The following is a 15,288-nucleotide window of genomic DNA, read 5'->3' on the forward strand; positions in this document are numbered from 1 at the left end:
AGGACCCGGCACATCCCACAGCAGCCCCCACAAGCAGGACCATGGGCTCCCCATCAAGGATCTCACCTCTGTGGCTACATTCTGGTTGGCTCCATTTTCCAGCAAGAACTTCACGACCTCCAGGTGGTTCTCCTGTGCTGCCATGTAGAGAGGCGTGAAGCCTTTCTGCAAACACAGGGCCATGCACATCAACACAACTCTTCCTCGAGCTCCTTGCAGACCTATACCCCATCAACACTCACACCCCCAGCTCAGTGAACTGGGGCAAAAGCATCCCAGTGTGGGTGTGAAAAAGGAAAAAAACTGGCAATGGTGAAAGAATCACAGAGAGCTGGAGCTCAAGGCTCCACACATCCAAAAAAACCCCAGGAGATGCTTCATAAGAGTCAGCCCAGGAGACCCTGCCTTTTGCTCACTGCCACTACTCCTCCCAGCTTCAGGGTCACTTCTTCCATCAGGAAAAATCTATAGAGCCTGAAGCCCCATCAGGTTGAAGGAAGAGAATGCAAAGGAGGCACAGTGTGTGGAGCTGCAGGGGTTGCTGGAGATCTCACTGCTGTGCCAGGGAGGCATCAGCCATGAGTCCTCCCAGGACAAGTTCTGCATGCTTGTGTGTGCTTCCAGGGACTCCCTCAGCAGAGACCATGCTGGTCTCCCCATGTGCCTCAAGACTACCCCCTCATCTCCTTTCAGGAGTCTGGCAGAGCAGTCCTTGGCCCTGAACAGAACTAAAGAGAAACTGCAAAGGGCTGCTGAAGTGCCCATGCTGGACACAGTTCCCACCATGAGGACACCACCACCACACATGATGGGAACCTTTCCCATTCCAGACCAGCTCACCCTACCTGTGACTGTGCGTTGACGTTGGCCCCATAGTTCACCAGCTCCCGGACCACGTCCTGTTGTCCAGCCAAGGCAGCAATGTGCAGGGCTGTGTTTCCCTTCTAAAAGACAACACAGGGCAGTGCTCAGGGGCTGAAGCAGCCCAGGATGCCAGAGGAAGATGGGCCTGACCTGTGTTAACAGGCATGCAAACAGAGCAGCTGGCCAAGAAAGCCTGTGGGGTGCTCGCTCCATATCCCACCCCTCCTGTAGTCCAGCCAACCACCCTTCCCATGTGCTGGCCAGGGAAGAGAGTGATTTCATCTCCCCCATGAAGTTACTGGCAGCAAGAGCTGTGTGCACTGTCAGGCACTGTGCATCTCCAGCACTGAGAGATGGGAAGGGTGGGGGAGCTGAACTGGCAGCCTTCAGGCAAAGCTGCAGTGTGAGCCCTGGCAGCCAAGGCATGCCAGCAGACCTAAGGGATGAGGAGCAGGCTGGAAAAGGCAGACACAGGCTCTTCTGACTCGTGCCTTTGGGTGGTGTGGCAGAATGCCAGACTCTGCTCTGTGTCCAGAACCCTGCCAGAGCACCAGGGAGGTGGCAAGTGTGGTCTCCTGTTCTCACAGCCCTTCAGGCGGTGCTGGAAGCTGCTCATTTGTCAGCCCTGCCTGCCTGTGCCGTTGTCTTGCCTGTCACCAAGCAGGAACCACACCCCGCTGTGGTGATGCACGAGAGGACAAGATGTTCTTTACAGAGCACCAGAGCTCTCCAGGTTTGTGACAGTGGTACTGAGGCCACCTCAGTGCTGCAGCATGCAGGGGCTGCCCCAAGGCAGGGAGGGCTCATCTGAGCCAGGAGGAGCTGTTAATAACTAGCACAAATTGTGGTTTATGTTACTCCCCTCTCAAGCTCACAGTGGCCCCCACACGGGAGAGGCACCTCACACCCACCTGGAGATGCCCAGCATGACTTTGGCTGAGCTGAAATCAGAGCCTGGCCCCAGGTTCCAGCACAGCCTCACTGGGGGCTGACAGCAGAGGCATTCACTGCTCAGCTGTAGCAGAGCAATGGCAGGGTGTGGAGCTGTGACCAGTGGGGTCAGACTCCCTTGTTCTTACCTTGGTTGTTGTCTCCAAAACAATCTCCTTGTGCAGCAGCTCCACCACCATTTTCACGTGGCCCTCCTTGGAGGCCAAGTGCAAGGCATTCAGCCCATTCTGGAGAGAGCAAAGGTGGGAGAGGGCAATTAGTCACCGTCAGTGGCTGAGGGTCTCTGGGGAGCACCCTGCTCTGAGCTCCTGTGCAGACATGACTGTGGGCACTTGGACCACGCTGGAGAAAGTCCCAGGTGGGAGCAGGAGCCACTGCCTTGCCTTTAAGCCCTCCCTGACATCCAGCACACGGGCCATGGCCCTGTGCTGCCATGAAAACTTCATGCAGCTGAACATTGAGCTGCTGACTAATGCTGGAGGGCTCTCCATGACCAAAACATGCAGCCCCTGCAGGTGTTTGCCTGTAGATGGGTGGTACCACAGCTCAGTGCCTGTGTGCTCGAGGCACTGCTTCAGTCCTCCCTGCTCATGACACATCCCTGTCTTTGTTCAAGTGACTCCTCATGGGCTGCACCTCCTCACAGTCAAGCTGTTCACACCTAAAGCACAGAGCTGAGCCTTGTGCACAGCCCAGAGCAAGGATGCACCACAGCTGCTGTGTCAGTGCACACACAAACCTTTAGCATTTACACAGACAGAAAGGAGAAGCCCTGCCTGGGACAATGATTTTATCAAGCAGCAGCCAAATTTAATTCACAACAGTTCAGGAGCTTCCAGTCCAGCACCTGGGCTTCTTCCTGGCTTTCAGACTGCCCACCAGCACCCCATCTCACAGCCCATGGTTGGCTTTGCTCTCCCAGAGTTCAATTGCAGCAAAAAGTGCACAGAAGGCCTTGGCTGTGCCACTGCTGAGCTCTACCAGTTCCAGGCAGTTTCCAAAGAGCTAAAATGACTTCTCAGGAACATCTCTGTGTGTGTCCCAGTCTAGCTTGCCTTTTTGCTACATGTGGAACCTGAACACCAGGAACAGAGAGCTGGCCAGTGCCCCTTTAGCATCTCTGGGCTGTCAGGAGGAGGTGTCAGGGCAGGCAGCACCCTCAAGGCTACTAAAACAGCTCCTGCTCTGTTATTTCTGATTCCCTCTTCCATTTCCCAGATGTAAACAAAAGGAAAAGAGGCAAAATACCTGCAGATGCCACTTTTCCTCCTTGTCCCTCACTTGTCCCAGGTGGATGCACCAGGTTTCCTCTCCCCTGCACAGTGTTGTCACATGGCAGAGGGACATGAGCCCAAGTCCTCCATCTCCCAGCCATCTGTTTGGACTCCTGACTGGAATGGCACTTCACAGAAATGCTTCATCCCCTGAATATAGGTGGGGGAGCTGAAAATGCTCAAGAAGGCTCCAGTTCCAACCCTCAATACTCCAGTTTAACTCAGAAGAGCTTCAAGAGTGTTGTCAGACCGGAAAAGGATTTTTCACCCTTTCTCACTATAAGCACCAGTTGTTCAGGATCACAACTGAGGAGTCAGAGACACTTTTGCTCAACTCTGATTGCAGCAATAAGATCAAAAACCCACAGGCTTCCTCAACATACCAACTCCAGGGTTGCCTCAAGTACAAAAGTCCTCTTTCCAAGGGGAAATGAAGTGGGAGTGCTGCAACACCCACAGGACACTGAAAGGAAACACTCCCCAGCCAGGTCTGGCTATGCTGAGTCCATCTCCTCTGACCAAGCTCAGGTTCTTTGATGAAGACACACCCACACAACCCCATTCAAATGGTCACTGACACCTTTGCCTCACAAGGGATAAGTGGCCACAGACATGCAGGCTTTTTCTCAGCTACACTCATGCAACCAACACCTGGAGTGCAAGACCACAGATGCTCAGCTGCTCTCCTCAGCCTATATGCTCTTTTTGCACAAAGGATTCATAAATAACCTTCTGAATGCTGAAAATCTGTGGCAAATCATTATTCACTGTCCTAACAGCAACAAGGACAACGTTTGCAGAAGGTTGTTTCTATAGGTGGCCCATCAGTATTTCTGCTCCAGGAACAACACAGGCTCTTTTGCACATTTGCTTTGGCTCGACAGCTCATCTGACCCAAAACCGCCACAGGATGTGTGTGATTTGAAAGGTGCAGCATTTTCCTCACCAAGTGCTGCAAACACCTCCCAGAAATCCCAGTCCCTGCCTGTCAATGTGACAAATGCAGCCCTAAGTAAAACACAGACCTTGCACTCAGCCTGTCCCAAAGCAGGGCCCTGCCCTGCACTGCCCATCAGGACTGACCACCCCACCAAAGTCATCTCCTGGCACCCAAGGGCCAGCACAGCACTGTTCCCCACTGCTGAGAGTCCTGACAGCAAGGGGCACTTATCCTCAGGCCTGCAGCTTCTTGTGGATGAGATGGGAGCGTGCTGGAGTTTGGAACACGAGAGATGGAGGATGAAGACACGGATGCAGATGGCGGCAGTTGGAGGGGATGAAGTCGGCGGGATGAAGATCAGATGGCATGTCAAGGTCTCTGCACTTGAGCAAGAATACAGGGCCTGTGGGATAGGTCTGACCACATATATCCCTCTTTATTCAATACAGGACATGTGAGGTTGGACCTTTCCCACAGGTCTGATATTCCTCAGAAGGAAACCCCAAAGTGCCATCTAACCTCTGGGAGATGGCAGGAACCAGGGCAAAGGCATCACTGGGAGAAGAGCCTCATCCTGCTGTAGCCACTCACTCCCCATCAAAGTGTTAATCTCCTCACCAGCACTGGAAATCTGGCTGGAGACAGGGCTTGAATCTGGTCAGTGGAGACAGCTGATGACTGACCACCTCTCTGGGTGAGGAAGAAGATTAAAGCCACCATCTTTAGCTTGTGGCTGGGTCACCCTGTTGAAATCCTTCACAGAGCCCTCTCCAGAACCACACATTCCTCTGCACTAGAGTGTTACAGGACCACTGGATGTAGAAGTCCTCCCTCTGCTTTTAGAGTTGCTATTGGAAATGAGGGAACATCCATGGTGGGCTCTGTTTGTGCTTGGGGGAGCCACCATGGCACACAAATCATAGATCTGAACTTCACTTGGTTTGGGGACTTGATAAGGGCACAGGTGAATGTGCGTTTGTGCTCCATGCTGAGTCAGCCTCCCCAGCACCACCCCTGCTCCAGAAAGCAGCAGACAATGCCTGCCTGCTCCCCCTGCTCAGGCCAAGACCCCTGAGTCTGTCCCTGCCCCAGTTCAGACTCAGCCACTTGCATTTGGCAGCTGCACAGATACAAAATGTTCTGAGGACGATGTGCAAACAATTGCTTGGTGCCTGCAGCTCTTTGTTCCTGAGCTGACCTGTCTCTGCTCTGGATAAGGAGAGCTCCTCCTGCCCAACACCTCCCAGAACACAACTGGCATTTTGCAAACATTCCCTGCTTGTGATCAGATGCACCTTCTGGAAATCTGAAAGCTGAGCATTGCAGGCAAAGGGAATATTCCCCAAGAGCTGCTCCTGTGATGTTCCATGCACTGTGCTGCTCTGCACAGCTCTCTGCTCTGCCCCTTCCAGACGTCCCAGTTGCTTGTCACACTAAAGGAGCCCTCTCTGCTTACCTGTTAATGTCCTTTGCTATGCTCCAGCCAGTACCTCCAGGCTCCCTAGATTTTTATAGCTCTTGCTGCTCTCCTGGCCCCAGAGAAAACTGCTCTAGATCTGTCTTCTGGTCAGTGACATTTTCACATGAACTGGTACCCAAAGCCCTGTGGGTTTCACCTACCTGGTTACAGGTGTTAATATCTACCCCATTCCTGAGGTGATCCAAGGCTTTGTCCAGATTCCCGGATCTTGCAGCTCTCAAGAAACTGGTTGCAGCATCAGCCTTGGGGACAAAAAGAAAAAGCATGAAACTCAGAGTCCTGCTGCTCCCCCCACCAGCACTGGGTCAGCTCTTCGCTCAGCTGCAGAGAACACAACCACAGAGACCAGGCAGAAAAGGCAGAGGCCAGGCAGGTCACAGTGGGAACTGCTGGGACAGACTGAGGTAGCCCAAATCAGACAGGAAGAAATTGGGCTGGGACCTGGACTTGGAGTGAAGAGCATCCAGATGACGGGGCAGTAGGTCTGCAGCTCATCCCAGCACTGTGGGGACAGTAGAGAAGGAGCTCCTGCCACCATGGCAGCCTCCCTTGGCCCAGAAACCCCCTCTGTGTCCGGGCTAAGGGACTGCAGTGATAGAGCTGTGGGGACCCCACCCCTACCCTCCTCCAGAAGCCACTGGGTAGCCACAGCAGTGAGTTCAGGTACCACACCAAGGACCACGACCCCAGCTGAGCATCTTTTGCAGCTGTGGGAGTCACAGTCCTTCCTGGCAGTGCCTCCCTGCACTGCCACACACAGCCAGCCCAGGCAAGGCACAGCAATACTTCAAGCAGCACTACTTAGCAGTGTGAGGCAGCAAATGAAGACAATGGCATGGCTCACCAGAAGCTGGAGAACAGGGTGGAAATGCAGTGATGTGGATCTGTGAGTCTGGGACCTTGGACTGGTGACTACAAGCTGGTACCTGCCTGCTCAGGCCAGCTCAGAGGACTGTCTGCAGCCAAGAGCCATGTGACATCCATGGCAGGGTTGCAGGACACTCCTCTGTCCTTGTCTCCAAGAGAAAAATCAGAAGCTGTCTTGTACCACTCACACTGGGACTGACCAAGGGACCTCCTGTGCTGGGAGAGCCTCCATCCTCCATCCTGCCACCCCAGACCATCCTGCAGTGCCCACAGCCTGGTTGCAGAGAAGCATCCAGGACTGGGAAGCTCCTGAACAGGAGCTGGAAGCAACACAGCCAGAGACAAAAGCACTAGAGGCGGACCTAGGGAGGATGATGCACCACACAGGTTCTTCCCTTCTCTTTGCAGTGTCAGCTACTTGAATTGGGACTTTGCAGCAGCACAACCCAGATGCCTTCTGCTCTCCTCCATCTGCCTCCCCCAGCTGATCCTTTCTGCCTGACCCTCCTACCCAGAGAAATGCAGCCATGTCTTGGGCCCACCAGGACCCTGCTCTCCCCTGCAGATGGAAGGCCCACAGACAGGGTGTCCTGGCCTTTCTGGGTCGGGCACAGAGCTCAGCCTGGGCTCCTGCCACTGTGGAGGCTGCCATGGCCCCTCCAGGAGCCGTGAGGGGCAGGTGGTGGGGGGCAGGACCACTGTGCCCCATCCTGGTGCGCAGCCTCCCCGTGCCAGGGGAGCACGTGCCGATGGCATGACCTGCAGCGCCAGCTGGCTCTGCTTGCTGCCACCTCAGAGGAGAGCCCTGTCCATCAGGGAAGAGCCCCCAGATCCACAGTAGAGCTGTGGCTTTGGGAGGTGTGTGAACACAGAGGACTGACTGCAGGAGGCAAAGGCAACCCCAGTGCTGTGCTTGGAAATGCAGGTTCACGCTCCGAGCCCTGCGTGCTGTCCGGGGTCCAGTGAGGAAACACCGACAGCTCCAAGCAACAGGCTGAATGCAAAGAGCTTTTCCAGCTCCAGACCCTGCGAGAAGTCTCTGCTTCTCAGGTCAGGATCAACGACAAGGCAGTGCCTCAGCTCTGCTGCCAACATGCACAGCCCTTTGACAGCAAACCCCCTGGAAAATCACAGCACAGCTCAGCCAGGCTCTGCTACCCATGGGACTCACATGGAGCTCTGAAGATTAAAATGGTAAAACTCTACATGGTCGAGCAGCAAAAGGGCTCCTAAAGCCCCAGCACGCCCAGCAGCAGAGACAACAGGCAGAGAGCAAGCAGAAAAGCAAAGCAGAGGTCTCTGTGGGCATGAAGGAGAAGTGCATTGCATACTCACAGCCACGTCTGGACCGGACCTGCCCTTTCGTGCTGCCATAGCCCGGCACTTCGGCTGAAACCTGAGCCTGGTGTCCCCTCTCTCCCTCCTTGGTTATCTACTCCCCAGCTTTGAGAGAGCCAGTAAGTTACATTGCATTCTATCTAAAAATACAGGCTCCGTCCTCTCTCCAGCGCAGACCCTGAAGGGATCGCCAACTGCTAATGGAATTTGTTCATTTTCTCTCCATTATTGTGTCAGACAGGATATTTAATACCAAGCTGCCTCCGGAAAGCAAATGACTCCTGCCAAGCGCAGGGAGTGGGTCAGAGCTGCAGGTACCACCTTGGGAACAGCAGAGGAAAAGCAGCCCCACAGACATGCCCAGGAGCCTGGCATCTCACAGGTAATTCCCACCACAGAGGAGAGGGGTTGTGGATCCCTCCTGACCCTCTGGATGCTGGGGCCTGGGTCTTGGAGGATGTGCCAAGGCTGGAGGGTGTCAGAGGTGCTACCCTTTGGCTCCCTGTGCTCAGCATGTACCTTGCAGAGACTCACAGAGATGCTGGGCATCAGACAGCAGCAGTCAGAGCACACAGGGAGGAGATGGGACAGCTCAGCTCACGTGGCAAAAGCAGAGGAAATGGATCCACAGTCACATTGTCCTTGTGATGTCAGGCTGCACGGTGGGACTGCCTGCCTATTGCCAGGGCATTGGCTCCCCTGGGAGCAGAAGCACAGGCTGGGTCACTGCCAGCTCCCAGACTTCAGGGAAAGGGAGGGCAAGAAGTGCAGAGACCCCACGGACACAAGTAGATGTGCACATCAGGAAGACACACACGCCCATCCCAGTGAGCACCACCCCAACACACCCAGACAGAGACACAGTGCACAGTCACTACCCAGTGAGCAGCACAAAGCACAGCACAGCCCTGCCCCGTGCCCATCACCACCCACGTGCCCCCCGGCACACGGGGCAGCTGCTGCCAGAGCAGAAACCACCTCTGCTGGTGTTCCTCTCTTCAGAGTTTCTTTCCAGTCTCCTTGGCCTTCCTAGCAATTTTCCAGGAAGGAGCTATTCCAGGGGAAAAAATACTGTCCCACTTGCTGTTGAGTACCTCTTGCACGCTCCCTAAATCCTAAATTTAATCTGCTGAATCCTGTACACAGGCATCATGCTCCACAGACCTGTGGACATCCAAGCTGGGATGTGTCAGGAGGCTGCTGCCAGCACTTCCCCAAGAAAGAAGCCTCAGATCTGGACTTTGATAAGTCCTACAAGACATCCCAAAGTCAAAAACATGCACAGCACATCAGACTGTGCTTCTCTTCTCTTTCCCTTTGTTTTCTTCAGGAAAAATCTCCCCTTTTCTGCTGGCAATATACATTTTTTCCTTTCCCTCTGTCCTGGTTTCAGTTAGGATAGTTTTAATTTCTTTTCCTCACCCTGTCCTGGCCCTGATGAGAGGCTTCCTGTGTTCTTGTTCACAGGTGTCCTCCTGCTCTCACAACATTAATGCCACTGGCCCCTTCACCCCAACAGGAGAAGCCTGAAACTGCCTGAGCCCATTGCACTGTAGCCATGGCCAAGGCAAAAAGCAGAGGAAGTTCTGCTAAACCAGAGGCTCAGACTGGATTTCAAGGGCTGCAGTCAGAGGCTCAGTAAGCCTGGGGTGTCTCTGGCTGTGGTCAGTGCCCTGCTCTTATCTCTTCTGGCAGTGCCTGCTCTCACTCCCAGCCAGGGAGGAGCTCCCACCAGCTCCTGCTGCCCACCACTGATAACGGCAGGGAGGGTCTCAGCACCCTGGGAAAGGTGGCCACCCTTGGCAGGAGCCCACTCTGTGTGAGCTGCCAAAAGCTGTAAGGAGATGATTCCCAAGAGCAAATGAGTTCAGGGTCCTGTGCTGATCTCACAGTGTTTTCTGGGACAGAGAGACAGCAAAAGGCAAGTCACCACACCGTGCCAGCCTGGCAAAAGGCACCGTGCATCCTGCTGCACTGCCCTCTTTACCCTGCCTGCCCACTTGTCTCTTCAGCTGGGCTGACATGGACTGGTGGAGCAGAGGGCAGAGGAAGCCCAGCAAGGACACACCACAGGCTGGGCAGCACACAGTCACCCCAACAACCAAGAGCCTCAGGACTGGCACTGAGATGCAAACCCAAATCCTGGCACCAAAGCCATGTATTGCTGTGGGCATCCTTGCCTAGATGCTGTGGGAAAGTCCAGCTCACATCTCAGAGGTCATCCAGATACTTCCAGCTGCTACTGCCAGTGTTCTGGAACCTGAAGCCTCCTGGAGAGGTGTGACAGACCTTGCAACAGCCCTTGGCACTTGCTTTGATGTGTCCTTGCTCACGTGGGCTTGTGCCCAGCAGTGGGCACGATCCTCACCTTTGGGGCATTGTTGCCAGCAGGGACAGCAAAACCTCACACCCTGCAGTGCTTCACTTCTAAGCAATTGCCCAGCCTTGGAATTTCCCTGAAGCCAGAGCTCATTTGGACATCTGTGCCTTGCAGACATCAAGTGCCCAGGTCTGCAGGTGATAACCTTGCTCCTTTCTCATCAGATGAGAAGAATTTGTCAGTCCTGGGAACACACCAAAAGAGCTGCAGGATTAAGAGCAGTCAGAGGTTACACTTAGAGTCCCTGCAGGAGGATCAGGAAAAGTGAATCACAGATTCAACTCAAAATGCTCAGAAGTGGAAACCACACTGTCCTTCTTACAGGAACCTTCTCTCCTATCTGTATTAACAGAAACTGGATGTTCTCAGTGGTCCCTGCAGTGGAAAGAAAATCTACTGGCAAGTTTCTGCCTTCTGAGGAGAAGGCAGCATTCAGCACAGCACAGCATCTCCAGAGAGGCCACAGTAGCAGAGCCTCAGGCAGGCAGCCAGCAGAACATGGAGGACAGGCAGGTACTGCAAACCCAGAAGAAAGACAAAACCAAAAGCACTAGGAAAATTCATCTGATGAATGGATAAATCCATATGCCCAAGTCCTGTTCTCTCATCATCCTCACCTCTGCCCACATGTCTTGCCCTCTGTCCACAGACCTTAACAGAACTGATGAGAGTCAAAGCACAAGAAATCCCCTCTGGAAGGGCATCTGCCACCCAGTTTGTTCTCATTTCATGCACCAGCCTGAGTAAACCCTTTGTCCACACTCCTTTCTGCTGAGTGGAGATTTCACAGCAGCCCCAAGGAATGTACCACAGAGGTCGATGGCTGGTGTGCCCAGCAGAGATCCCCAGACCAAGAGGCAAAGGGAAGCTCAACCATCTTGCAGCAGGTGAGTCAGAGCATGCAGGGAAGGGAAGATCTGTTTGTGTTCCCGTGCAAGGGGCTGATAGAGCTGGAGAAGATCTTGCAACTGGCAGAGGAGAAACCCAAAGCAGAAGGAAGGCCCTTGGCAGGTTTGTGGGAAGGGAGACAACTTGTCAATTAGCACCTTGACAGTGCTGAGACAGGGCAAGCTTTCAGGTGGCAGCATCAGACTGGCCTCTCCACCAAGCACAGCCCTCCATCCTTACATAATTATGAGTAATGGGCTTTTGGCAAACCCTTTTTTGTGCACTCTTCACAGGAGAGGTAGTTCTGGGCTGTCCCTGGTGGTGCAGGTCAGGTTAACTTGGCCCCTGCTGAGCACTGTGGGACACAGACAGGCACCTGCATTGCCATTTGGCTCCTTCCTTCCCCTTCCCGGGTCCCCCTTGCTGGCTGCTGCAGCTGGAACAGGTTCAGAACTGTGAGGAGGGCAGATAGCAGGAACAGCTTAATCTGCACTGAGCAAGGCAGCAGGAGCTGCCACTGCCCAGCAGAATGATCCTGCTGATAAGGATCCCCCCGTGCCCACAGCTCTGGGAACCCCCCTCTGGCAGTGCCTGCCTGCTGCTCATAGAAGTTCTAAATAGTGGGATTGAGATCTTGTTCTGCCATTTGTAAACTATCACTTCCCTATGAAGTGCAGTGCTGGGTCAAGCAGCAGCAAGAGGAGAGAGGAACAGGGAATGATCCAGAGACCTGGATGGGGAAAGGAGCCCAAGACATTTCTCCCTTCACACAGAGCCAAAGTGAGGCAAGACTTAACACAGCTACTGCTCCTGCCAGCTGAGGCCATGCACACCCAGGGGAAAGCTGTCACTCTCCTTTGATGTTAGCAGGAGCCTCTGCTCTCTGCATATCCTGGAAAAGAAAAGCTATTTTTACCTCATCAGAAAATATATAGACTGTGACTGAAGACAATACACAGGAGCTTTTGGCTCAGGCACTACACCTCTTCTAACAGCATAACAACAATTACAGCTGCTGAGAGAGATGCAGCAGAACAGCAACTGCCTTCTGTCTCCTGCTTTCCTAAAGCACTTCCTTCTCTGGACCATGACATGGCTCAGGCAGGTCTGTGCAATGAGCATGGGGGAGCTCAGAGGGCTTTAGCAGTCTGGCAGGGCAAGGGGGAGTCAGAGACATGGTCTGAACCTGCCTGATGCCAGCCAGGGGCTCAGACACAGCTTGTGACCAGCCTCAACCTGTGCCAGGCTCTGTCAGCACCCTCTGTGCTCAGGTGAGGCGCTGGAGTCCAGACCAGGCCTCAGGGTCTTCTCTTTCCTAGTGATGCTCATCAACTGCTCCTGATTCCTGCAGTCTGTTGTGACTCACTCACCACTCTGCTCCAGCAGGACCAGCCCACCCCAGCTGTGCCTGCACGAGCCAAGGCACCCAGAAGGGGCATTTGTGCTGGAATCTGCAGGCTGGGAGGAATGACAGGGCAGCCCTTTTGCTGTGGCTGCCTTCAGCCTCCAGCCAGGCTGGGCCAGCCAGAGCTCGGGGTGCAGCCCCCAGAAGCCATGCAGGAAAGAAAGCACTGACAGGAAAGCACCTGAAGCTCAGGCCTGGCAAATTGTCAGTGCCAGCTGCTCCCTGGGGAGGACATGCGAGCACAGCACAGCCACCTGCCCTGCAGCACAGCCAGCACAGCACTGTGCTGGGAGAGGAACATCAGCCCATGCACCTGTCCCAGGGCTCCAGGGGCAAAGCAAGAAATGTGATCACACAGAAATCAATGTTCACCATCACAATAATGCAAAAAACAACACCTGGGGCACGTCCCTTCTGTCTGCAGAGCAGTGGCGAGAAGGACAAGGCAAATACAGCACCATGAGACCTGGGTTCAACACCAGGCACTGTCACTGGTGCCCAGTATGACCTTAGGCAAGTTCCCAGTGGCTTAAGAAGGGCAGCAAACCCTCCTTGCCACTCTGAGGTCCATTTAGCTGCAACCATCTGGGGAGAAGGGCCATTTTCTCTGGACTAGGACTTAAGTTCATGTTACCAACCAGAACATACCTAAACTCCCATCTGCAAACCAGCTGACCTGATTCCTCCGCCCTTGTGCTGCCCAGCAAACCCCTGAGCATGGCCAAGTACTCACCCTCAGGTAATGCAGACATGTCATGGCTGCAGGAGAAGGTCACTCACCCTGGACAGCCAGGGGCCACAGCTCTGCTCAACCCACTTAGGCTGAATGCTGCAGCCAAACCGAGCCTGGGAGCCAGACTGGAAGAGGTTTATCAGCACAGGACTGCACCCTATCACCACTCACACACCTGCCTGCAGCCAGCACAACAAACAGGCTCCTGTCTGGAGTCTGGAGATTATGGTTGTCCCACGTCAGGGGCCTGGGGAGAGCTGCTGGCTGGACACTGTTTATTGAGTGTCATGCCTGAGCCACAGTCCATAAACACATCTGGGGGCTGTTCACAGGGGGGAGCCTTGTACATGAACCCTGCTCTTCACACAGTACGAGGGAGGATGAAACTTCAGCAGTACAAAGCAGAATGAAACAGCTCTGTGGCCAGAACCAAACTGTCTCTTGGTCTGTGCCACACAAGCAGGCTGGGCCAGAGGCAGCGAGCAGAAGACCTCAGGTTGTTCAGGGGTCTCTGCAGACCTTGGCTGGGCACAGTCCCAAATGAAGGACACCGAGATGGAACTGGAGTGGCGAATGAGGTCTGGTGACAGCAGCTCCGGGCTCTGTGCAGGGCCTCGAGCCCCTGCAGCACAACGAACGCGCCCCTTCCCCCCTTCTACCTGCACAGCAGACTCCTGCTCCAGCATCCCTTCAGGAGATCCTTGCTTGCAGCAAGAAGGCAAGGGGTCCACACTGGTTGCTGCATGCCCTCTCTGAAAGACACGCAAGGGAGTCACACCAATTGTCCAAAGGAAGAGACCTCCTGGAGACCACTCCCGTCCCACCCTCTCCTGGGGGTCCTGCAGGGCAGTGCCCACCTGGCTGGCAGGAGCCATCCCTCTGCTTGTGCTCTGCCTACCCCATCCTGGGTCCAGATGCTGAACTGGGGCCATCTCTGCAAAGCACTGGGGGCTGCAGGGGAGCCACACAGCTTAGTTTCCATTTCCAGCCACCACTGACCTGGCCCTTTGTGCCAATTACAGGGTCAAGAAGGCCAAGGCACTGCCAGCCTGGCATTGAGGCCAAACCAGTGAATGCACAGCCATGAGGTGATGACCCCTGGAAAGGCCTGGGCATCACACAGATAAATACAGCTTGTGACACCTGCAGCTTCAGTGAGAAAAAAACAACTGCTCTCCCAGCTGCCTCTCCCTAGGGAATTCCTATAAAACAGCCCATCCCACCACCAGGAAAGCTCAGAGGCAGGAAAAGTAGATCAAGAAATCCTGTTGGGATGGCAAAATGCTTTGCATTACATAGAAATTGAGATTTTTATACTGAGCAAAGACCACGTTTTAGCATCAGAGCAAAGCAGAGTCCTTACCTCAGTCTAGGGAAAACACCTTCCCTTTTTCCAGTGTTATTCAGCCATTCCTTGGAAGTCTGGGATCCCTCTGATATTGGAGCTAGAATAGACTCCACCTTCAGTTCAGGTAGAGCTCAAATGCTTGTTGTCACAAGGATGGGCACTGCAGCTCCTGGTTGGCACACTGTGTTTGTTCTAAGGAGTGCTGCTGCTCTGAACCTACAAAGTCAGTGCCCAGCAGTGTCTCAGATCCTGATCCCTCTCCCTCTGCCCCACAGCTTTGTGTCTGAATGCAAACCCAAGTCCTCTGCACCCTGACACAGGCCCTCAGCAGCTGAGAGCATTCACAGGTGCTGCCTCAGCACAGTGCAAACCTTCTCCAGGCCCTGCATCCCCCAGGATGATGCAGACACCTGACAAAGCCCTGGAAACAGCACCTCTGCCACGCAGCTGCTCTGGGGTTACCTTCTGGCACAGCTCAGGGCAAAGCAGTGTCACAGTGCCCATGAGATTGCCCCTCTCATCCTCCCCATTGTGGGTTCAGCTTTGGCACCTCTGGCACTGGTGACTTCCACAAAGCCAGAACAGGCAAACTCAGGGATGAGCCAATCCCTGGGGCAGCCCTTTGGCTCAAGGGACAAGCAGACAACTGGAAAAAACAGGGATATTGTCTAAAAGAAGACCAAACTCATGCTGAGGAAAAGTGACCAAGAGTTAGAGTGAATAATAGCAAATATTTGCCTCTGGGCACCCCTGTGGGTTTCAGGGCATTTTTGTGAGCCAGACTCTGGTATTCTCTTAAGTGCTGTCCCCTGGGTGCTGT

At 54.2% G+C, this 15,288-nt stretch overlaps 1 protein-coding gene across 7 annotated transcripts in view; it reads right to left on the bottom strand.

The window, feature by feature from the left end:
• ANK1 (ankyrin 1) overlaps positions 1-15,288 on the bottom strand; it is a 52,511-nt gene that overhangs the window by 22,342 nt on the left and 14,881 nt on the right. For 6 of the 7 annotated variants that reach the window (XM_071579245.1, XM_071579249.1, XM_071579248.1 and 3 more), the window contains exons 2-5: positions 5,650-5,751; positions 1,944-2,042; positions 846-944; positions 67-165 (exon numbers count right to left, since the gene is read on the bottom strand). In XM_071579245.1, coding sequence (XP_071435346.1) covers positions 67-165; positions 846-944; positions 1,944-2,042; positions 5,650-5,751 — 399 coding nt within the window. Of the gene's footprint in view, positions 1-66; positions 166-845; positions 945-1,943; positions 2,043-5,649; positions 5,752-13,120; positions 13,216-15,288 lie in introns of those variants that run through there. The other variant, XM_071579247.1, reaches the window with a different exon arrangement.

Source organism: Pithys albifrons, chromosome 29 (assembly GCF_047495875.1).
Source record: "Pithys albifrons albifrons isolate INPA30051 chromosome 29, PitAlb_v1, whole genome shotgun sequence".
NCBI lineage: Eukaryota > Metazoa > Chordata > Aves > Passeriformes > Thamnophilidae > Pithys > Pithys albifrons.